Below are 25,029 nucleotides of genomic sequence, written 5' to 3' on the forward strand. Positions count from 1 at the left end.
CGAACGTATTTGATATTTCAACATCGTCTTGCTAAATGTTTCGTGAAAATAGAAATTGCATTCTTCTCACAACGAGAATCGAGTATTGCCATACACTTTGGTAGAAAAACAGTGAACCGTTCGAACATGCATATAGATATCGTTACTAAATTACAACGATTTCGGACCGAGTAATTTGTCGAATGTACGCGTAACAGTTCCACCATATTTTTTACAGATACACGCGTATCTGGGAACGCGATTATGCATCTTGCGCCGACAGTGGTCGATCGTGAAAAGCAACAAAAAAACAGAGAGTGCACGCGGTTCATACTCGTTATGGGCGTATTCAATATTCTACGTGCGATATCCTGCCAGTTTTATGTTGTTACGCTGTGCCCAAGTGGAAAATTGCAGTTGATGAAAGATCGTTCTATCGCGAAAGCTAACGAAATCCAAAATAAACGAAAAACGGCAAAACAGATTGCGTTGAATCTGTTGAATTGAGATTTAATCGATTCACAAAACGTGTTTCCGAATATAATGATCCTATGTTGGTTTCAAGAATGTACAGTAATGTACACGAAAGTTGAAACAACAACGTCCATCCTGTAATCTAATCTCATCTAGGTGCGACGCGGCACAACGAGAGAAGTTTATGGAAACGTCAACAATAAATTTGTTCTATCATCGAGAAAATGTCCGCGAGACGACGTATATTAATTTCTGTGAAAGTTCATAGCTTTTCAAAGTGTCTTGCGTCCCATAGGTAATTACCGACTTTACGTAAGCTCTCGAGAGATCGCTTAACCGAATAGCAGCCAGTTAGCTTGAGATTATTTAATTCCTAACCCCGCTTTCCTCTCTTCAGCAAGACTTCATTCTCTCTATTTTTGTCTCGTAAGCTTCGTGTTGGCCAGATTAAATGCAGAGGGTGCACCGGGAAAGTACATAAGAAAAATAAAAAAGAATACAGAGTAGCAAAGTTGTGTAGCTTTCAAGAGTGGAAGTACACAAACTGTAGCATTAAAATAGGCATAAAAATCGAATATGCATTCAAGTGTACTCAACACCTACAGTTGTTTAAAAATAATCAAAGCGCAGGGAACGGCAAAGAAGTTGCACCATGATACATATTTTCTTCGATAAATGTGGAAGATTGAATAGACAATCGTAAATTCGTTTGTGTGCCCGAATTGTGGAAAAAAGAGTAATGGTCCATTTGTTTGATTTTCAGGTGGTATAGCATCATGTCTAAGAAATTTTCGAACCGACTTTTTGGAGGAGTGGCCAACCCCTGGAACGGGACCCCATTTCGATACCTCCATGCAATCGAACTTCACCGGATTGGTGGGGAAAACTGTGCATCTGGTGTGCAAAGTAAAAAACCTTGGAAATCGAACGGTGAGTTTCAAAACATGCCATCACCGTCGAACAACAGTTACAGTTTCAAGACGGCGAAATAAATATTCTTCGTTCATCGCCGATATAATACTATGTACGGGTATTGGAATCTTGCACGAGAACGGGAAACAGGCAGTTTTTAAATTTTCCCCCAGGAGCAACAGGCTACGTGATATTGATCTCTCGATGTTTCCTGAATATTTACAACGAAAATCCGTTTACTCGTCGATAAAATTATTCGCGTTTCAAAGGGAAACTCGATAGCAAATGAATTTTAATAGGCGTGTTTGCCGGCCAGGTTTCCTAAAAATCTTTATTTCTAGATTTCCGCTGGATGCAACGCACCAGCGATCCTCTATTTAGGTGTCAAATGCAAACACAATCCTTGATCCGTTATTGCGCGCAGTGTCACCATTATAAGCGGTCGTTGGATGCTGAAACAGTCGACGGCTTTCAAAGGCGACGACACATAGTCAAAGTGTGTTTAGCTAGAACAGCTAAGAACACGCTGTTAATACACCGAGGACGATAATAGCGGTCTTCATTAGTAGGCATAGAGAGACCGCAAGCTAATCAAGAGCAATTTCAGTTTGGTTTAGAGCTTCTCGATGGAAGTAATTACAATGGTCCCGACTCTGTCTTGTTCTTGCGGTTAGTACTGCAAAAGCTCTGAGTGTTCGGGGTATTTAGAAAAATAAAATTCTTACGCGTTCGTTAGCTACTACTAAAAACACTTTCATGTACATTAAACTCTACAGTTTCCATAAAATCTTATTAAAATATCTGATCTCCCTCTTTCGTTCTTTCTCTAATGTGCTTTTGTCTTTCTACTTCTTTGTATTTGTTCGCTTCGCAATTTTAATCTCACGTCCATAGCAGTGGACAAGATTGCACGCCAAGCATAAAATAAACGTGTACAAAGTTTTCGTAAAATTTTACGTAATATTTATAATATCAAAGAATTCATTAACCCTCATCTCATCGAGAGTTCGAACAGCTGCAGTAGGGCAGTACATACTTGCCCGCAATTTCTTGCGTTCGCCAGTCCCCGTTACATCGTATAAAGAGAAAGAGTCCAAAGGATTCTCATTTTTCAAGCTGCAACGGAGCTACAATAACCAGGAACAAAGCGTTCGACATCATTACACTGTTCCGCGCTTTTCCTCGTACGGCAGGAAATGCAGCATACAGGAACGCGATGGAGACAGACTCGCGGCGTGGCCGGGTCGCTTTTATCCGGACAAAGATCGGCGAGTCCTTATTTTCTCGAGATCTGCCCTCCGCCTTCTTTGCCGATCCGATTTTTCCTCCCGTATGCTTTCACGACGAGAGCCTGTGATCCCAGCAAGCGTCAATGAAAGCAAAAGTCGTGGAACAAACGTCGAACGCCGGTATTCTTCGGGAAAGCCACGTAAAAAACGACCACGATAAATGCATCTCCATGGATCTGTTCACCGTTCCATCCATCGTTTCAGACTTATTATTAGAAGACTACGGAACAAATAGGTGCATTATTATCGCGAGGGATCTCATTAATGCCAATATACCTACCTCCTGGAAACATATGTGTTTGACTTTCGCTTGAAACAGGATTAGGGCACACCGCGTCGCATTCATTCCCGCGAACCTTCCACAACTCCGAAAACACTTGTAAATAAATCTCGGTGTACGAGCTATTCAACGCATGCTCGGTAATTCCAGCGAAATTAAATGACAATAAAGGGAGATTGTGCGGGTGTAGATAGAGGCGAGTAATTCGGAGAACGAGGAAACCACGAAATTCGCTCGGCACCATTCGTGGACACTTGGCCTGTCCGCTTTTAGTCGCTCGCTCGTTCGCCCGAGTTGGTTTTACTCGCGAGTAAATGCGACGCCGCGACTCGACTCGACGCGACGCAATGAGACGAACCACACTGTGCATGGAAAACGGCTCGCACGATCACGCGAACAGCATAGGTTTCGGTTGGATTTCAGCAAACAATGCCGAGACTAATGCCGATGACACGTCGGTGTCATCTCGAGAACTGCAGGTTGCCGCAGATGCCAGGTTCGCGGCCGAACCGGGACAATACCGAATCTCCATGGTGACGTCACTCTTGTCTCGCCCGAAGTGCAGTCCGCGTTACAGGAAATTGGTTCGCGACGGAACAAACCACCCGTGAAACGAAATATGTACATTACATACAGAACACTTTTTCTACCGCGTTGATCCCTTGTTCCTGCTACAAGACGAGTGTCCGTTTCGAGGACACTCGCAACTTCTCTTTCGCCGTGTTACTATAGGTAACGTCTTCAAAAAAATTTTAAACGTTTGTTAACCTAACGTACAATTCATTTGTATTACCAAACGAAATACGTTCCACATTTCCCATCTACTCATTACGCCGAACGAATTAGTTTTTGATCCAAAGTGGCTCTCGATTTTCAATCCCTGTTCTTTCATATCACTCCGATAAACGAATAAAAGGTACATATATAAAATCGTGCGCGATTTTCCCGATTATCATCCCAGCAGCGTCCTGATCGTTCTTTAAACGACAATTAAGGTCAATCGGATGTAAATGTAACTCGAAGCGAATGCACTCCACAGAATTACGTTCTCGGTTCATTGATATTGTCAGTAGATTATTGATTTAAATACGTACGAGGGCTCAGCCTGTTGGCCTCGGAATTAACTCGACACGCGGGGTGCGCGGTGCGCGCGATTCGGGTATCAAGTTTTTCATCGATTCTATCGAGAGGCATTTGTCCGATCGAGTAACCGCAAAAATTGCCACGACCAATGAAACCGACCTACTTTTGCCACCGTGCTCCAAAATCCGCGAATAAAACGGAGACGAGATAACACGCCCCGTGGTGAATTTTTATTTTGACTGCGAATCGTCTGCTAAAATTCACGACAGAGATTGTTGAACCATCGTACTTGGATAATTATTTGAGATGCTGTTGAAGTTATCGATTTATGCAATGCGATACAATTTATCCGTTTCAACACCGGTACAATGTTGAGAAAGAAAACCGAATTCTGGCAGATTTAAGCCAATACGATAGATGTATGATATACATATGTATGTATGTAGTTTTTTCGAGTCATGTGGATTCCCGTTTCGAGAAAATCTAAGCAACGTTCGTGTTTTGCCGTAGGTTTCCTGGGTAAGGCACCGAGACATACACTTACTAACGGTTGGTCGTTACACGTACACGAGCGACCAACGTTTCGAAGCTCAGCACTTTCCACACACCGAAGAGTGGACGCTGAGGATACGTTATCCTCAGCGCAAAGACTCCGGGATTTATGAGTGCCAAATATCAACAACACCGCCTATCGGCCATCCTGTTTATCTAACGATAGTCGGTAAGTATAGCGTACAAGCTAAATATACAAGTTTCGTTTTGCACGACAACCAAGTATCGTTTCATTGCAAATTTATCTGTTTATTTCACAACGTAGTCGCTGCTTGATTTCATTGCCGTTTATTGAATTATTCTTTTCATTGATCCGCCGACCAATTCCTCTGGAAATTGAACGATAAATCACAAGAGAATTTGTTTCGATAGGATGAGTATCATTATTCACTTGGAAAGTTGACATGCACCTCGGAGGCATCATAAATGTCAAAGTACCGCGATATATCCGGGCACACATTTAACGCCAATATCTGGCCGATTTAATGAACTGTGAAGTATATAGGTCAATTATTTCGGCAATTCTGATACGTTAGTCTGTTACTATATACTCTAAATTATTCATGTCAAATGGTAATATATGTACCTTGTACCTGGTAAACTAAACGATATTCTATCTCATGACAAGATACTTATCGATAGATAATATATTCTGGAACCAGTTAGTTTTGGGAGAAGCGTTTGAAACGATCGTCAAGAAAGAGGAAAAAGTGAGCGAAACGTTTGCTAGCACATTTCTGATCAGTGTGTATGAAATTCAGTTCAAGACATGCATATTTCGGGATGTCTCGTAGTGCTGCGTGAAAAAGGTTAATCGAGGATACGTATGAAATCCGTAGAAAGATTTCATGTGGGTATACAAACCAGGTGAAACCAGGCCAGGTACTGCGAGCTCGTATATCCTGGCAGGTAGGTATACCGTTAATGACTGCTGTGATATCCTAACCGGGCCACACTATTAAATGAGAGGATCTTATCGTACTGACTTGACCTGAAAACTTTAGCCAACGCTTGCTTCCATATTTCGCCGCGCGATAAAAATATCAGCCATTTAAATAGTATTGTTAATATCATGTCGGTCCCCTACTACATTCTACATACATATTACATTCTCGTTGCGACCTGACGCATTATACAACGTACAGTCAAAATGTTAATTCTCGATTGGAATGTATTGGAAGCAAGATGGACACCTTTGCAAAAATGAGAACAAAAGTGTATACAATTAATTAAACAGAATTAAACGATAAATCGCTCGAGCATATAAAAGTATGCATGATACAGAAAGTGTCGTGAACGAAACGAAGTACGAATTGATATGTACTTATGTATTTCAAATTCCCTGTTTTAGAGCCAATTACTATTATTATTGGAGCTCCCGATCTGTTCGTCAACAAGGGTAGCACCATTAACCTGACTTGCGTGGTGAAGTATGCTCCAGAACCACCGCCCATGATGATATGGAGTCACAACACAGAGGTAAATGCTTCCATAAATCGGACGTTCTCTAATTGTAAGTGGTAACTCGATGGTTAATAGGTTCGAGTAAGTCGAACGCTCGATCGTATAATAGAATTGTAAAATCATTTTTACACCGTTTCCAATCTCCCGTCGTCGTGCGTTCAGAATTTTTCAAAGAGAAAAGGACGTAACTCGATAATACGTAGGTGAGTATAATATGTAGTGCGCAGTTAATGTCCGAGTTAGCACGGCAAGCTGGCTGGCTGGCTGGCTATTCGCCGTTCATTTTACGTTCTCTGAAAGTTTCTCTGTGCCCGTTCAAAGGGAATATACGGCTCGCATACACTACACCTGTCTTTTTACCATTCTTCTTGCGAACCTTCAAGCAAAATACCTTTTGTCTTCGCACGAAGCAACAACGAGTGCACGGTTTCCACGAGAATATGAGAAAGCAGCCGTGTGGTGCCTTCTGGGGGAGTGATTGCGATCCGAAATGTGTGACGTAGTTGTAGATCCAATATTTTGCTTTATAACTGTACACGCATGCCACAGGTATTCGACGGAATACACAAGAGTTTCGACTGAAAGGCATAAGAATAGAAGAATCGCCTTTTACAAAGCTCTTGGATTCCAACCCCCTTAAAATACTTTTCCTTGTAACTCTTCCCGTCACAAATTTCATTCTCTTTTTGCTGGTCGAATAACAATATCTCAACGTCGAAGAATGCGCGCGCTCAATTAAGAAGAGAAGATAGTCCAGTTTTATCTCGGTTTCGAAGTTTTTCCTGCAAAGTGCGATTGCAATTTGTAAGCGAAAAGCAAATGCAATTCTTTCGAGAAGCGTAAAAGCAATCCAGACGTAATCTGGAAAATAAATTGAAACCATTTGGAATCTGTTCCTCTCGATGCCTTCGGTTCTTAGATTTTTTAGAATGATCGTCGATTACGTGTCGTTTATCTTGACGAAGTAAGAGGTACAAGAGTGTACCTACGTTCGTAAATATCTTTTGCTTCGAACGAGCGAATAATTCGAGGACTTAGTTTCTTTGAGACCAAACGGTGTCTCTAATGCGTTTCGTGTAACCAACCATCGCGAATCCTGCACTTCTTTTTGTAAGGATGAATAACGTTAGTGGTCGCTCCGAGCTTGAATTCAGCGAACGCAAATGTGTAAAAGTAATTTTATCTGTTCATCCAGGTAATTAATTTTGACTCGCCACGCGGCGGTATCAGCTTGGTGACGGAGAAAGGACCCGAAACGACTAGCCGGTTAATGATCCAGAAAGCCGTACCGAGCGACTCTGGGATCTACACATGCGAGCCAAGCAACGCGAATCCCAGCAGCATCAAGGTGCACGTTGTTAACGGTCAGTGTCGTGACATATTTCGCAGACATTTCTTCGTTTACCTATCGTTTATCGAATAGGAGCGTGCCAACGTCCATTGCATTAATTGACTTCTCGATAAATACTTTGCAAGCATCCTTCTTGGCGAGGAACGCGCACGAGTACAGGTGCGATGCGACGTCGTGTCGGTTCGAATCGATCTACTCGTCCCGCGTGTATATCAATTCGTTGAAAGCCAACGTCGGGCAAACTTCAGTTTGACACGGTTTACCACTTTCAATAGCGAGGCGACATCGTTTCGGCGAACGGTAAATCAGCGTGTAATTTAATGATCGTTTCAGTCACGATGTAACCGCGAATTCATCATTTTCGTTTCGAATTCGCGCAGTAGGTACCCGTTCGTGGGAACTTTTTGAAAATGAAAAGACTACAGCGTAGGGATGACGTTACACCAAGTAACTTCTAGAATAACGTTGTTTCGGATAAGCTCGGCTTTGTTCGTGTCCTACACCGAAAGGAGCAAACAACCACCTACCTAACTACCGTCGAAATAATTGTTTCGTCCTTAGCCTGTAAATTATCAGAGTGCACACGTTGACACGTTATCACGGACTGAAAGCGGACGCGTGGATTTCACGATAATTTGAAATAAGTTAAGCCGAGTTTCCGGTATGTTATTTATCAACTTCAAGCGTTAATTGCCCGGTACAATGGCGTGTACGGCCTTAGTTGACGCGAATGCAGATCGATGCGACACGTCGTGCACGCCGGTAATTTATCACCGTCATCGACCTGACTGATCCGCTCGGTAACGTCTGTTTGCACGTTCTTTCTCTTAATTGTTCGAATCGCCATGGTCCTACCTCCACTCTCGCGATACCGCCAACCGAACACCGTACGGCACAGACAAATCGGGCGACCTCTATCGATCGAAAAATTTGTACTTATATGTACACGATTCGAGGTGAACAATTTCTGTTACAGAGGAACATCCGGCTGCGATGCATCATGGGGACGGAAGTTCGTCGTACGCCAGAGCATGGCCGATCTGTTTTATAATTTTAATAATATTAAACGTAATATTTATATAAGGGGAAAAAAAAGAAAAGCTCGCAAGAAAAAAAGAAGACAGAAAAAGAAAGGACACGTACATACCCGACACGATATTGCAAGGCGATTTTAAACGATCGCATCGCCAATGATCGTTAACGTTCTTTGGGTAAATATTTGTGCAGGGTAAAACCGAATATTACCTACATTTACATTGAATTTCCGTGACCAAAAGAGTTTTCGAATATCAGCACGGCACAATAATCGATAAGAGCGTAGTATTTTGTTAAGATATATTATCAAGAACGAATAACTTATGACGTCTAAATTTATTGTATTATTTGTAAATAAATTTATTGTATGTACATATCAATAAAACGATTGTCTTTATCTTTGGGGTCTTTTTTTGTTTGTTTCACAATCAGTGTTGTACTATTTTTCTCTAAACAAAGTTTTTAGACTTTCATTTATATTTATATTATATTTTCTTTACATTCACGCCGTTCTATTTCAATTCATCTGTAAATTCTGTGTACAACAACAAATCTGTTTGAATTTTTTAGGAGAGAATATTATGTCGTCGACTTCCACTGCACTTTTTGGCAAGAAAATACCGCGAGCTTCGAGCGACAGAATATTTTACCCAAAATACGAGTTCGCGAGAAAAAAAAAAGATTTTACTGTTCCCCCTTGAAAATTTACCACGGTTCATATACATAACGGTTTACCTCGATGCACCATTTGCTCCCGTCGTGTCAAGAACGGGATAAAAGACTCTGCGCGAAAAGTGGATTCTCTTCTTCAACTGTCGCGAGCACATTCAGCTAGTATTTCTGGCAGGAAGTTACCGAAAGAAGCGTCGACGCAGCGACGGCACCGGCTAATGACAACGTTAATTACTTTGTCTATCTAGCGGCCATTAATTACGCCACGGTGCAACTGACTTTTCCTGGATAGCTACGTGCTCGCTACGCCGACCTGTGGGAACCACTAAACTCGCGCGAAAATGCGAACCCGGATATTCTTGAACCGTAACAAACTCGGTCGGGTTGAAACAAAATTTTCCATTCTTCAACAGAGCGCGAACAGACGATTACCGAATTGAAAATATGTAATACGGATCGCGGAGCTCTGTTACCTGCAGCAAGGAAGGACATCCGTTTGTTTTTTTCTTTTCTTTCTCAATTACTTGCGATTGTACGGAAGAGATCGTCCAGTTGAAACAGCTTCCGAGAATCAAGACCGTGGGAGAATGGAGTCTTTTCAGTGTTCAGAGGTGTGCAAATTATGTTTGCTATTTGCTCGTTGTTTACCGACTAAAGCGCAATGGTCTCGTGCGTATCAGCTCGACTGAGTACGTTTTATCGAATCACCGCATTTTAGTTTACCAACTATCGACCGGCACTGGTTGATTGATTGCACCGACGGTAACAAGAGGTCGTGCGCTCGCGCATCAGTTAGCTGCGGTGCAACGGGCGGTATTCAAGTAGTCGATGAAATCAACTATTTGTGGCTCTCTCAAGCGTGGAATCATAGGTGGAGCAGTCCAAGCACGATGTTGCTGTTGCTGCTGTTGCTGCTGCACCTGCTGCTGTTGCTGTTGCTGTTGCTTTTGTTGCTGTTGCTGTTGCGGTTTGGTCCAACTGTTCACCTTGCCCTTCTTTTTCTCCCGTTTTCGTGGATATTCTTGCAGCGTTATCGACTTGCCGAACACGAAGAGGCAAGGGCCAAGGTAAGGTCGAAAGTCGGGTATACTTTGCTTGTATACGAGACTGAATCCACCTGTATCGGCTGCCGAGTTCATCGGCACGTCCATTACCACTGGAAGAAATTGAAAATCGAAGCACCAATAACGTAAGATTTGCTCCGTTTCTCTTTTCCCTTCAACTATTATCAACTATTATTAAAGAGTTACCGTGATTGGCAGTCCTATACGAGAATTTACGTGTACGTACATGTATTTGCTTTTTGTTTTGTTTACGGAACAATATCTGTGAAGGATCAATAAAATATATATGACTGATGACTGAACGATTTCGTACGATTCGTGTACGGTAAAAGTAACGTCCCTATGTGTCTAATGATAAGAAGAGACCGCGAAAGCATCCCATTCGACCTAGATTCGATCAAAGGAAATTAAGGTCATTTCGGTGGGAGTGTCCCGACCGAAAGAGTCGAAGGTTGCCCGCTCGATTCGTATTGCCAGCCAGCAAAGTTGTTTAATCAGAGACCGGAAAGCCACAGCAGTCGATACTAGACGATCTCAAAAGCTTGTTCGAATATTCCGAAGGAAACATTACAGAACGTACTATTCGTTGTCTTGTCCCGACCTCTATTCACCCCGAAACTTTCTCCCGCAGTCGCGGTTCCTGATAACTTCCTTCTGTCTGTGATTCCCTATAGACCGTAGTTTGCTAACCTTTAACCAAGCTCTGGAGGACACTGGAATAGAGGCGCTTGGTAATTCTCGAGCTGGGCGGGTGCATCCGGGGATTCGTGTTGATCTCGATCAACCAAACGGAAAGGTCCTCCATCACGACAAAATCAGCTCCGTATAGCTCGAAACTACACCGTCTTCTGTCCATGTGTTCCTGGGAAGCCAGCATCGTTAAAACTATCGCTTCTGCCATTTTCGGGTAGATCAGATCGTAATACGGTTCACCCTCGAGGCCGATTTGTCTAGAAAAAATGGAAGATTGCGACGTAGATCGTTGCAAACGCATTCTCGCGAACATCATAAATACGGTATACGTATACGATAATATGAGACAATAATTGTATACATATACAGTGTTGTCCCAGAGAAATCTGCACATTTAAATGACACGCGGAGGGAAGAACAGGTAAGAAAAATCTGTTATCGATGTTGAAAATATAGTGGAGGGAATGGTAGACAGCAACCGAGGAGGAAGCTCACGGATCCTGAGCATATTTGCGCACCGGACCTATCAATCTTGAGATTCATCCCCATGGGCTATCGAGTGTAACGAACGGATAACCGAAACTTCTCATATAACGAGCAGACCGGTCGAGCGATTACTTTAAATATTCGTTCAGCTTCTCGCAGTCCCATCCTTGATCGCGAACCGATTTTACGACTTCCTCCGAATACCCACGTTTCCTCCTTCTTCTCCTCTCCTCGTCGTACTTCTCCTGAATAGCGGTATTGCAGATATGAATCGCTTCGTGATAAGTTGAGAAAGTGTAGGGCTTCGAGCTGAACCGAAGTAGACCCTCCCTGATGGAAAAGGATGAAAAAGGATCAAGGAAATTCTCTGATGGAATCTAGCCGAATCTCTACCGAAGAAATACTTTCGGGAAAAATTCGAAAGCGTATTTCCACGGTGAATTGCTTTTAAAAGAATCACTTTGCGAACACCGATATATCTACACGCTTTTTCGTCATATTTATCCCTAAACGGATTATTTTTATCTCAATTTCCTCTGGTTTTGTTTCGTTACCGAAGCTGCAAGTATTTCTCCGATTTTTCAAAGTTCACCGCGCGGTGACAACGTGATTCCCTGTAGGTAGAATAAAACTAACTTGAACAACCATATCGTCAACGGGAACGTGCTGGTGACCAAATACCATTGCCTTATGTCGAACTTTGTATCGTGAATCAATAAAGGACGCTCTGAATAGGAAAGAACGCTGTATTGACGTTAATCGAAAAGGACTGATTCGCAATGAAATAGTTGAAATTTCAAAACACATACCGATATATTTCTGGACGATAAAGTAATCCTTCGGTCTGCCTTTTACCTTCCGGAATATGTCCTTTAAGCTGTGGGATATGCTTATCCCGGTACCGCAACAGAGTTCGCTCGGTTTCAGGATCCACATGTTTCGCATTCCATTCAACTCGTACTGCGGATCGACTTCCTTCAGCTTCAACAATGTTGACGTTGCTATTTCGTAATACCTCTACAAAATAGAATCGTACCCGACAAAAGCAGCTATGTTACGCTATTGATCGAATTAGTACATTCGCGATTGTAAAGAAGGCAACACCCATCGGAAAAGAGAAACGCGCTTTTCAAAGTTTCATTCGGAAAAGGAAAAGAGTGCTACTCGTAAACATACTTGTAAATGTTCTAGAGTTTTCTCCGACGTGTACTCGATTCCACCACCGTCGTGAACTGCTGTCGTGTAATCGTCTAAAAAGGAATTCCATTCTTCGTCCGGAAGCTCGGCGACAAAGTCTTCATCTATGTTTTGGTGGTTCGCGCAGGCAGTAAATTCCTCGCAGCGTTTTATAGCGAATTCCAGTCGACTCATTGGAATCGTACGTTGTCCCAGGTCCCCCGTCTCCTGGTCATCTTGCATTCTTTGTACGAACCACTTCAACAGGCCAGCAGCAGCGGTTAGTCGAAAATCCTCGAGAAAAGCTTTCGGCTCTCTGCTGAGGTTGTAACTCCGAGGGAACAACACGCTCGCCACGTCACTCTCGTACAACCAGTGCGCTTCTTCCAGTACACGGGCCATTCCTAACTACAATTATTCGTAATCGCGATCGCATTACCTACCTTTCACCGATTACAATTAACGAACACTCGAAACATAAAGCAACGATATCACCACAAATTATGGAATACCCAGCAATTTCAATCGTGCATTTTACAGTAACTTTTCTTTTTTTGTTCGTGCTTCGATTTCTTATTCTATCTTTAGAAGAGCATAAAGAGCGTTAACCTTGGAAGTGTAAACGGACGGTTTTTGGTATCTGTTCAGGAGGGTATTACTACTCAGGCCACGGTGCCAGTCGACAAAGTCGTTTCGGCAGTCCCATATAAAATCTGGCGATTTGTGACGTAATAAAGCGAAAATCACCGCTTTCTCGTTTAAAGTTCCATCCGCTAGGGTCAGATCGCCCAATGATCTTGCCTCTAAGCTGGCCACACTACCTAAACATCGAACAGAGGTTCGTAAAAGAAACTACAGACGGCATTTCTAGCGGCCAGTTCAAAGTTTCGAAAAAATGTCGGTTTTTACATTATTATAAAAGTTCATGGCGGTGAGAAGCTTCATTTTATTTAGACATTTTACCGGTGTTCACGCGGTTAATGTTTAATTAAAAAGAGACCCAGGAAGAGAGAGAAATTTAATTAAAGGCGGTAAGGAAACTAACCGTAAGGCAGAGTTCTTGTTTTTGTGGCTTCATATTTCTGTACCCAACCTCTCCTCTCCAAAGCTTCTTTCAATTTCGGTAACTCGCCGCGTATTAAAAAAATTTTGTGTCTCTGAAAAGCGTTAGTACGTTCTTTGAAGCATTTAAAATGTCTGAAAGATGTTTGATTTTTCTGTAGAATACGAAACAGAACTCTCGCTGTACCTTAACCGCTTTGTTCACCCTGGTCTTAATTCTTTGATAACATTCTTTCCTCAACCAATGTGCTTTGCAACAACCTTCGTCCTTGAGGACAATGTTTCTGTAGTTGATGATAGTGTCTGTGCCGTGCTTGTCAAAGGTCTCGTGAGGGCAACAGCTACACGTGTCCATGTACGATTTGGGGAATGCACCGCAGTCGAGTTGGGGCAGACTATTAACAGCGCTGATCTCATTGTCATCCGTATCCGGGAGTGGCCATTTCGAGTTTATTTTCGCCCATTCGGATCGATTGTACGGATTCACGGGGCTCTCCTTTTTCTCCAGGCTCATCAAAGGAGTCATTTTGCAGCAGGATCGGTTGGTTTTATCTTCATTCGTGGTATCCGTTGTCATTGGATCCCTCGCGGTCTTAATGTCCCTTGACCGATGAAGATGAAACGTTCGAATTTATTACCCGATACCTATGAAGTTTTGTTCTTGTTTCTGAGCGGCGAACACTCGATCATACGGCGAGCACACAGCGATCGAGAATCACAGCGCTTCGCGTAATCTATTCCGAGAATTACATTTTACTCATTCGTGTACACGTACCTTGGATCGTGCGGTGAATCCATAGTTAGATTTCAGTTGACCCGCACGAAATATACAGTAATTTGTCGACTTCGTCGAAGTGTCTTACGTCAATTCCTGGATAAATGACAAGATCGACCTTAATTGCTTAGAATTATTTGCTTCGCGTCTATAGACCAGAAAGAAAAAAAACACAGGTACACAATGTATCTATGTTCAAAATAATGTTAAAAATATTCAGACGGGACTGCCTGCGCGTAGAATGAACAAATGAGAAATGAGGAAATTGATGTAACGTTTTTCAGAAGAGAAACGTGTACACAAAAGCGAACATGGATTAGACGAGACACTTTGGACGATGCAAATATTTATCGATGTTCTTACACTTTGAACGCCTAATGGATGAACCAGGAAAAGCTAAATCGATCAACCCGCTTGTTTAACCTACTCGCCTTATTGTCTGACAAGCTTAATCTCCTGAGTAATTAACCTTTTATGTAACGAACTTTGAGAAAACTCATGTTTATCGATGATAAAAAGGATCAGATTAATATGACGAAAAAATTTGTACGACCTTTCATTCATGAACAACATTCATGATTAAATCGATGTACAGAATTTGTCAAAGCAACTGTTATGTGTCACGGAACAGGATAATAATGGTTTCACTTTCATTCAGTTCCATATCATATTCTATCATATTGGATCCCCGCTAAAACAGAAATATTAGTGTCTATGCAAACGTAGAATTTCATGCACAGATGTACGTTTAATATGTTTCTGAACTTTTAGATGGAGTAAGTAAGTCTGGTTTTAAAATTTAACTTTTCTCATTTCTGGAGAATATGTTAGTTTATCCGTTTCCGTAAGAACAAGTAATCAGGCTGTTTCCTAAAAAACATTCAGATAAATACTTGCCATAGTTGTAGCGGTGAACAGTTCTGAAAATACGAACTTGATTTCATCGTTCATAAAACAGCGGCATCTGAGACTTTTCTGCCGTGGATGGAAATGTTTCGCGGAAACTTGCGAGAATTTGTCTGGTCATACACTTTTACAAGTTTCTACAGCGAACGTTTTACCGAAGTTTTGTCTGTCTGCAAGGTTTGATCAGAGGCTTCTTCATTGATGTCGGGTTACCGTGATTCCTGGAGATTGGTGAAAGCCTTTCACGATAGCCCAAGACATACGCTTTAACCCCAAAATTTATTTCATGGTTACTATACTCCGAATGTATTAGATTTCCGAAATTTACGAATTTTCCTTGACGTTTCGTTGGACGGACATGTTGCTTTTCCACGATCCTCTACTTTTTCTCCTCTGTGTCGGCGACCACTCGCCACAAACCATTAAGAAACACTGCGTTGTTTGCTTGCAGTTTACCAACCTCGACTACGTTGCCGAAATTACGATAAAAGAACTGAAAATAAAAAGCAGAAAACTCGGCTCATATGGAGCAAATACAAAATCTACACCAACGGTGAAACACCTCTCCGTATAAATAGATACATATATGTATTGAATTCCACAATTGGCAAGATATCGGTATATGTATGTAAGTACTCACATAATAGGAAAACGATATCTATGAATTCTGATATTTTCGATACAGTGATATCGTAACTACAAGAAAAATGTAGTAATCCCGAGTTGTCTGCAGTACGACATCTCTAATATCGAGCTACTACCTTTTACAACGTCCTATCCTCTCTGTATACTGTATAGTATACTGCACTTTTGACAAATAATTTGTCTGACATTACACAAAGTTTTCGACACATGAAGAATTTTTACTGTACTCGAATATTTCAATCGAACGTTGACGCGTGCAATTGTTGTATTTAAGCAAAATCATGAGACTACGACAGTGAAGAGAAATTGTGTGTCAGCGAATCGTGCTCTCGATCCACCTTGCTACTGGAACGAACGAGTTAACTACCTAATTGTAAGTAACCGCGCCCACTGCGCCCTCTAATCATCAAAGGCACCGGGAATGCTTTTAAACTTTCCATCCACAATTACATCTTTCTTCGCATAGAGGTTCCTATTAAGGCTTTCATTATTCTAATTATGAAGGTACTGTTTGAAATGTATGCATCGATTAAAGGTAGGTGAACTGAACGCTATAACTTCAAAAGTCAAGTCCGTCTACCTGTACGAATGATGTATATTCTCTAGAGACCGATATTTTACTGCTTTCATGAACACTACATTCGGTTTTAATTAATTTTCTCTTTTAAGTTTTTATTATACCGAAGACATTAATCCGTTTATTATTCGAAAATTTTACTTGGGAAAGAGCGTAGAAATATCAGCGAATATATTCTTTTTTATCTGAAATACTTAAAATGATTAGAAAATAGATACGGTTGACAAGAAAGTTAAAAAGTATCTGCGTGCTGATGATAAATCGATTCTTGAAAGAACGTTCATGATTACGAATAATTCGTGTTCACCATGAAAACTTTCGCGATCCTACGAATTTTCTCAATGCACGAAATTTTTAACGGTAACGAAAATAGGATAATGTTCGATGTGGCTATTTCATTTTTCTAATGGTAATCTGCCTGCGTTCGATCATCCTTTTAACCGACTATCCAAACTACGAGATATCCCCATTCGTATAAAAACCCTATGCCTTGTTTCAGAAAAAGCAATTTCAACATGGATTGAACTATGTTTAGTCGAATCAAACATTACACGTCCCGTAAGCACGACGTTTGCGTTGATGGCTTCAAAGTTAATTAATCCGATTTAAAGTGTTTTCCAAAGTACTCGATACCTACGAGCAAACACAATATTTATTAGAATGTCGTGCGTTCTTGTTCTGCCTTCCGTAAACCTGTTACCCAATCACGTGCTCTCGAAGAAGAAATGAGTTAGGAAGTTTGCGACAGAGTTTACCCTGTAAACTAGATTCGCGAAGCTGAAAGTTCAGACGGACCGACCTACTCATCGTAACGTGTAAACGAGAAACGGGAAACGGCCGTTGATGCGATGTCGTCGCGCGATTCGCATGAATTCATTAGCGCGATGCAATTAACACCGAAAAGAAAAACGTTACGCGATGCACCGTATTATGGAAATTCGCCGGGCTCCCACACGAAAGTAACTGCGGCGCATTGCGCTGTATATGTAACAGGAATAGACGCACAGCTGTATAAATCTTATTACAAGGTAATCTTGTTTGGAAACGTTGCAGTACTTTCGTACCTTGTATGCCGGGGTTTCTGGATCTTGCACGATGCATTCTCAACGAAGAAACAAGTTACGAAGTTTCTCGGTTAAGTTCATGGTGTTGCGAAAAGTGGCGCAGCCTCGTTTCTCTATGCTTCGCTTCAAGTGCTCTCTTCGTTTCTCCCTTCTCCGTCGAACGCTTTCGAATATCACTTTCGTCGTGAACCGCATGCGACCAAAATATCCATTCGCAGTTGCTTCGCGAGAGGATTCCCAAACTCTGACATTCATAAAATGTCGAAGAATTCATAGAGTGTACCTACTGATTCAAAATGAACACCTCCATCGACATTTTGGGGGCAACAAGGATATATAATACATATATAGGCCGTAAATAAAAGATAAGCACATAGTCGAGAATAATTTTTATCGATAGCATTGTAGAGCGAAACTTTATGGCGTTAGTATGCTGTATGTGTAATGGAATTATCCTCTCGTCTGTTTGAGGAAACGATCGCCGTTCGGTATAGAGCACTTTACTGTACATATAATCGCATCTGAATAATAATTTACTCGCGTGTATCGCCGTCCAATACACGTCGGAAACTGGATAGAAGCAATTTGCAAGTTGGTTAATAACTATGCGCTGCAATCAGTCCAAGATTTTCAGTGACATTAGAATCAAGAACAGTAAACTAAATTATATTTCATTTTCTCATTTCAGTATGAACGCTTTTATCCTCGTAATACTTTTCTCGCTAAATGACATCGAGTTATTGCATTTATTTGAGATATATGTATGTATGACAAAACGTAATTTTTTATGTGACATTTGTGTATCCTTGTTGCAGGTTGTACACGTGTAATCAGTGGTGCAGAATGTCACGTATTGTCGTGCTCACGGCCAAAAATTTTATTCAGATGTGCCCCCTTTGTAGGTATTTTTCAAAGAGAAACGTACTGTATTACAGATTGCAGCGCCGAAGAGAACACCGTACCCGCGCCAAATGTTATATCGCTAAAGGGACCTTTGTGCAATTTAAAGCAAAGTCATGTATTACGTAGATTCTTCTTTGAGAACTATTTTTCTGGGGGAACTGCTCTACTTCGTGCTCTGTTGCTCTACTTCCACCTAACGTACACGAATTCAAACCCGTCTGGTAAAGTTTCCATCTCGCGTGATGTCTGCATTGTCGCAGGTACAATGATATTTTATGTCCCTTTTTTTTTCATATTTGCTCCTTATAAATTGTTGGGTTAACATTTACCTTGTCGAACGGAACGCAAAATCTTTTGTGAGTTCAAGAGAGGCAACATTTCAGAATAATTTCTATTGAAAACAATTCCATCGTTTTACTAGCTTCGCTCTAATTTTTCTATGTTTCTATTCCGATTGAATTAGATTTCAACAATTACAGGATGAGAAGTCATTGGCATAATTCGAAGTGGAAAATTTTAAACTTTGATGTATGTAAGCGTTCCTAAGCTTTGAATACATGGACATCAAAATTGAAACATAAAATTTTACTATCGATGAATGCGGATGCCAAGAATACGAATCGCTAATCAAGGTCCAGCCCGGTAATTTCGTTCCCCTCTGCAGTTATACATAGGACGGGTATAGAGTTCTTGGGTAAATTCCTCAGATTTGTCCGATTCGACAAAGTTTCGACGTTACAGAGTTTAAATTGTGGTCACGTATTTGAAACACGTGATCAGTTCATCGGTACCGTGGTAATGAGAGTTTCCGGAACCAACGTTCATAGTTGAAAACTTTCGAACGTTTTTGCCCGTATACATATAGTACATACACAGCACCATTCGTTGCTACATATTGTGTAGATTATAAGTCACTTTCTTTCGATGCATCGGTATTTTTATCGAATTAATAATCTGCTTTGCACGCTAATTGCAACAAAGATGAACCTTATTCCATTTAGATGACACAATAGGAAAATTAGTGAGTTGCATTGCAATGCTTCTCCTATCCAATCTATTGCGTTTCTTTCGCCGTGATTGTTGAACCAGAAGTAAGATTTTCGAAAACAAAAATTGTCTGTGTGGGCAAAAAACGGTAAGATTAATTATTATGCCTTTTTCAGCAAAATCATCTTTTTCATGTTCCCAACAGAACCATTTCCTTTCGTATCCAGAGCCGGTTCTTACTCGAAGTGGCTAATTACGTGAGAAAAACATACTCTCCACCTCCCCTTCCCCGTCTTTACCCTCCAGTCTTCTTCTCCTCGTTCTTCGCCACGAAAGTAAGCACTACTTTGTAATGATCCCATTTTAAGAACCGAGAAAACAAACGAGATGGCAATTATTCTTGTAGCTGTACCTTTTCTGTTTCACTTTGAATCGCCAGTATCACGTGTTTCAGACAACTTTCTCTATCGTTAAGCCAGCGTCTCACGAGATTTCCTCGTGTCACTTCTGTTAACGGGGAAAAGACAAAAACAAGACGGTATAGGTACTATTCTGTATCCCAGACTACACGCCAAGGAATGTAACTGTTCCTCTCATTAGTACCGTCTTCGGAGAAAATATTTAAGAGAAGCGTGCTCGAGTTCCTTAAGTAATATAAAATTCTCTGTCTCTCCCGGAAGGGTCACTGTGTTCGTAGGACGAATTCCGATTAAAGCGAATGTTGAATTTAAATACATGTATTTGAATACATGTATCTTTCCGAATTCTTCTTTCCAAATATCTTTTCGGTTCAAGAAAAACCGGGACGGAGCCCAGGATCAAAAATAAAAGGAATTTAAGTTTTCATGCTTCAAATTTACTTGAATCACTTCAAACATCAATTTCTATATAAGTATCGAAGTTTAAGTATGTATACGTTGAGTAAGATCGTGAACGCACATGTGGATGCGTCTTCCATTCCCATCCAGTGTACATATGTATGTACTTGCATTCAAGTGTGGACCAAGCCTTATATGTATACAGAACATTCAGCACAGAACTCTGACCTCTTGGAACTTTATCTGCGCAGTACGGTGCGCAAAGCTGAATTCAAGTATGACAAGGAAGTCAGTTCTGTTCCCGATATATTCCTGAACTACCTCATAAAAAATAGAATGTACGATTACATTCTTATTAAGTGCACCGTTAGTTATCAATCACTGGAGACGCTATCGTATCAGTGTTCAAAAGTCCATCGAGCTGCTATTTTTGTGTATTTTACCAGCACGAGTAATCCATAGGCCATGGAGCAAGATTCCTACACCTCGAAGGTAAGTAATTGCAATCATTCGTTGAATATTTACTTGGACTGTGTGTTGTTACCACAAAATTGGGATCCAATACTTTTTATTTAAATAGCTGCTGTAAAGCAGTTACGTCCGTATGCCTTAAACAAATTTATGTTCCCTTCTCTGCGAAAGCATAAGTGTTCCCATTTATCTGATTTAATTAAAAAGAGAAACATTCCTAGTACTATTGATTTAAAGTATCAAGTTATTATTAGCGATATCTTCTTTTCGTGTTGTTGACTATTACTTAATCTTTTATCAATCGTGTTATGAGCTTGATTTTATGTAAGAACTATTCGCCTTGAAAGTAATCTAGCAATAGGTGAAACGTTAACGATGGTAAGAATAAACCTAATCGCGTCAAGCACAAGCGCATGTGCGATGTTATACCTGGCCTCACTGAGGTACGAATAGCACTACCTCGATGGGATTTGCTCGTCGATGGAAAACAAGCCGAACTAGGTATACACATATTTCGGCACGGAAACAATAACGCGTGCGCGCACGCGCACGAGAGCTCAAATGTGACCATCTCTGTTCTCCAAGCGTGACGCGCTATGTACATGCCTGCTGGCCATGACGTCGGACTTGATAAATGTGTCCTGGACGAAAAACCGGCTGCAATTTGCCGCATAATAACCAACGAACGGGAGAAAGAGACATTTAGTACACTTAGATGCGTGATCTATCGACCGTGAGCCCCCGGGCATTGACGCCGGATACCACTCTATTCTTTTTCGCCGCTTTAACCCATTTCCCTTGATCTATTAGCTACCTTCGAATACACTTTCCGCGTAATGGTCTCCGTGACACGGAACGCAGCATCGTTTTTCCATCGTGCAACGAGCATCCCTGGTTAAGTACTGGATTACGACGTGGAATCGATGAACTCTTCATTCGCTCTGTTACTTTTAACGGCGAGCTTATCCGTTATCATGAATGTGAGATTTCTGACGATATATTATCTCTGTTGACGGCCATGGACGAAATATACGTAGAAAATAACGATTAGAACTCCGCATAAGCATCCGGTGTAGATAAAAGATATAAACAGTTGTTTAAAACGAGGCGTTTGCATTACCATTTTGCGGAAAACTTTTACCGTATCGTGTTTGACTTTTCAAATAAGATAATTCTGAAAACGGCTGTTGTCGTGGGTACGTTTACATATCTCTACGACTGTTTGAAACGTAACTTTCACAATTCAATTCATGGAGAGACCGACGTTTTCGGCAAACAACCGAAGGAACAAACTTCCCTCCTTACTTTTCCTTTTCGTCGTGTTTGCAACGTTTCTGCCTTGCTTTCCCAAAGAATACAGAATACTTAGTGACGGTAACTGCCGCTAAATTAATCAAGGAAATGCGGAGAATAAAACGATTCGCGAGGAACGACATCCTATTCGTTTTAAATGTGAAATATCTGAGTCTGCGATCCTCAATAATAATCCCAAATTGTATGAGAGCTGTTTGAAGTAGATGCCTATATGTATACGCTGTTTCATCTCTGCCGACTGAACTGAGATATACTTTACGAAACTGTACTGGCGCAATTTCAATTTCACAATTTATATTCATTAAAAGTATCATCAGTCCGTCGACGTTTTCGAATTATACTTACTTTACACTCGATGTCTCATCTCCAAATATGCTTATTTAAAAATATATTTTGTCCGATTCACTCAATGCAAACACTTCGATGAATGGTGACATTAATATATCAATTCAATAGAATAGAGGGATTTTCGTGGAATTTATGCAACATAGATAAAGTTCGTATGATTTATTCAATCCGATAGGAGACACGTAAATAAATGAAAGTGGGATTTGCCAGCTACGCACCGAGATTTAAGGCACTGTACGTCGAGTGTAAATGTTTGCTGAATAAATTACCTCCGCTGGGCGTCTATGTCCGTCTCTCGAGGCATTAGTTATATATTCTCTTCTACTTAGTCATATACGTATGTTCTACAACTATGACAGGATAAATATTGAGAGAGATTTAGAATCTTTTCTCGAACTGATCCAAAGTTTACCGTATACTTTGATCCTTTTATCAAATCGAATGTCACTCGACGTTTGAATTCTACTTTCCAAGTATTTACCGATCGATTTAATTAGCTAATTTTGTACATACAGTGCATTCCCATTCCTATAACGAGCTATTTCTTCAGCTATTCATCGAATTCGGTCAGCGATACAAAAAGAATCAGTTTCGGGAACAAAAACATGTGGAAGTGATGCGAGTTGCAGGACAACTAAAATATACAGCTTTTGGTAACCGGACTACCGGTAATAGTAAGTCGGCGACGAATTTCATTGAAGGTAGGTTCATGCATGCGCGATGAATGCGGCGAACTAAAGGGATTGGATTTAAACGAGGTAACTTTCTTTCAATAAGCTCTTCTTAGCGACCATTAAGAGGCTCCTGAAGCATGCAAAAGCACTACGAAGTTTCTCCCCGACAGTTTTATCCAGATATTTCCCTCGAAACGAAGTTACGACCGAGCGGGCGCGACTATCTATCGACTTGAAACCCGGCTAACTGTAAGAAGGAAATTGCTCTTCCTACGCAACCAGAGTGAACTAATAGTAACGTAGAACAGCAATAAATCGAGTCGTTTACAATAGGAACGTGAACGATTTTTCATACAATATACAAATTATACCTAATGCATCTTGACTAATATTCAGCATTTAACTATATGTATTCTTATACCGATTAAAGAACGCGAAGATGGATCAACCTCAATTTTTATCGGTTAACGAAAGCAGTATAGAAACACATAATTAAACGACAACACACATCTGTTTTATGCCTTATCGGTAACTTTAAAAGAATTTCTATCAAGGTGCCTTTGTTCATTTTGAAAGACGGGATAACATCGCCATTGCTTTTGCTGATTGTACTTACGAACGTACTACTGTCCTAGTTGCACAAATTGTTGCATATCGAGATGTAGGAAAACCTTTTACACGGAAGACACAACTGATTCACATAACACGAAGATACACCTATTACGTATACACTTTTGTTCAGATCCATCAAGATCACTGATTAACAACCATTGTACGCGACAAGTTATTCCAGTAGAAGAACTCTTTCCTCTTCAAAGTTACAATTGCAACTTACAAGCTGCCAGACATTAACAATATTAATACATACCACCATTGTAATGAAGTTACGACCACTAGAAGCTAAAGAAACGGTTGTAACGAGACTGAGATAGCTGTGTAAATAGGTTCATAACGAAGCTCGCGGAAAGGGGCAGAGCAGAAAATGAGGAAGGGAATGCGTTGAAACATGACGTAACTTTTATGGTAGCTCGAGGAGGTCGCACGAGTACGGCACAGGATGTCCGAACAGGCTTAATAAGACGGCTAAAGTCAAAGTCAAATCCACGACAAAGAAGGTGAGTCTTGGCTGTGGAGAAAAGAAAAAGAGCGGCAACTGATGATTGGTGCGCGGCCGAGCTCGCACGTTCGTCGAAAGGGGTGAGAAGTTTGAATAGGTTGCCGAGGGCGTAACAAGGTCCTAAGCTTGTATGCTTCCCCTCATCACGCCTCGCCTCGCTTCGTCATGCCTCACCACGCCTCGTCTCACCTCACCTCACCACACCTCTCTCGTTACTACACGTATACGACAACTATGTAACAATAAGTACAATATAACTCTCTCCTCTCTCTTGTCGCTACGGTTTGACATAACGGCCCCGAGCACCAAGCAGCGGGCGAGTTTAGAACTACCGACCTCGGCTTTATCTACGGTCCACGGGTGAGATTAACGAAACAAAGAGATGCCCCGCTGCGGAATGTGACCCTTTACGTCCAGAGATCTGCCTCGCTGCGATCATTCTCATTTCCAGTGCCGATATTTCTGCACACACCCAGTTTCTTAATCACTAGCCACGAACGTATTTAACAATTTTCTTTAAAAACATCATCCATACTTACATAATCTAGCACTGCACCCTCTGTGTAACCACGTACCTTGGAACCTTCATAAATCCCTTCACTTTTCATTACTCGGTGCTCGTGTTCCTTTCTCGTGTTTTATAGATTTTCCCTGTAACACGCCATTAATCGAATTTCAATCCCACATTCGATACAGCTATTCATAGATGCAAGGGGTAATATGTATGTTACGGAAACTGACGAGACTTTTAAGGGATTCATAAATTTAATGTCCTTCTTCTTATTGGGAAGAATGAATTCCACAATGTTTTATTATACGTCGTTTGTAGTCTGAAAAAGTATACATGTATAATTCATT

The 25,029-nt window shown here is 41.1% G+C and overlaps 3 protein-coding genes across 3 annotated transcripts in view; 1 reads left to right on the forward strand and 2 right to left on the reverse strand.

Moving 5' to 3' along the window:
- Positions 1-8,677, forward strand: part of LOC107195094 (cell adhesion molecule 4-like) — a 77,076-nt gene extending 68,399 nt beyond the window's left edge. Inside the window, exons 2-6 of the mRNA XM_015584871.1 lie at positions 1,217-1,383; positions 4,528-4,738; positions 5,921-6,048; positions 7,229-7,397; positions 8,361-8,677. Of these exons, the coding sequence (XP_015440357.1) occupies positions 1,217-1,383; positions 4,528-4,738; positions 5,921-6,048; positions 7,229-7,397; positions 8,361-8,467 (782 nt within the window). The 3' untranslated portion in view covers positions 8,468-8,677. The remainder of the gene's footprint in view (positions 1-1,216; positions 1,384-4,527; positions 4,739-5,920; positions 6,049-7,228; positions 7,398-8,360) is intronic.
- A 1,202-nt stretch (positions 8,678-9,879) lies between these two features.
- On the reverse strand, positions 9,880-10,242 carry LOC107195122 (putative mediator of RNA polymerase II transcription subunit 21). Its single transcript, XM_015584899.1, has one exon. It carries the CDS (start codon positions 10,240-10,242, stop codon positions 9,880-9,882), a length of 363 nt encoding a protein of 120 aa, XP_015440385.1.
- A 598-nt stretch (positions 10,243-10,840) lies between these two features.
- On the reverse strand, positions 10,841-14,098 carry LOC107195095 (tubulin glycylase 3A-like). The gene is made up of 8 exons (XM_015584872.1): positions 13,760-14,098; positions 13,556-13,667; positions 13,120-13,331; positions 12,511-12,918; positions 12,144-12,351; positions 11,971-12,061; positions 11,467-11,664; positions 10,841-11,105 (listed from the first exon to the last, which is right to left on the reverse strand). Exons 1-8 carry the CDS (start codon positions 14,096-14,098, stop codon positions 10,841-10,843), a joined length of 1,833 nt encoding a protein of 610 aa, XP_015440358.1.
- Positions 14,099-25,029: the final 10,931 nt, after the last annotated feature.

The sequence above is a fragment of the Dufourea novaeangliae genome, unplaced genomic scaffold (genome assembly GCF_001272555.1).
Source record: "Dufourea novaeangliae isolate 0120121106 unplaced genomic scaffold, ASM127255v1 scaffold49, whole genome shotgun sequence".
NCBI classification, from domain to species: domain Eukaryota; kingdom Metazoa; phylum Arthropoda; class Insecta; order Hymenoptera; family Halictidae; genus Dufourea; species Dufourea novaeangliae.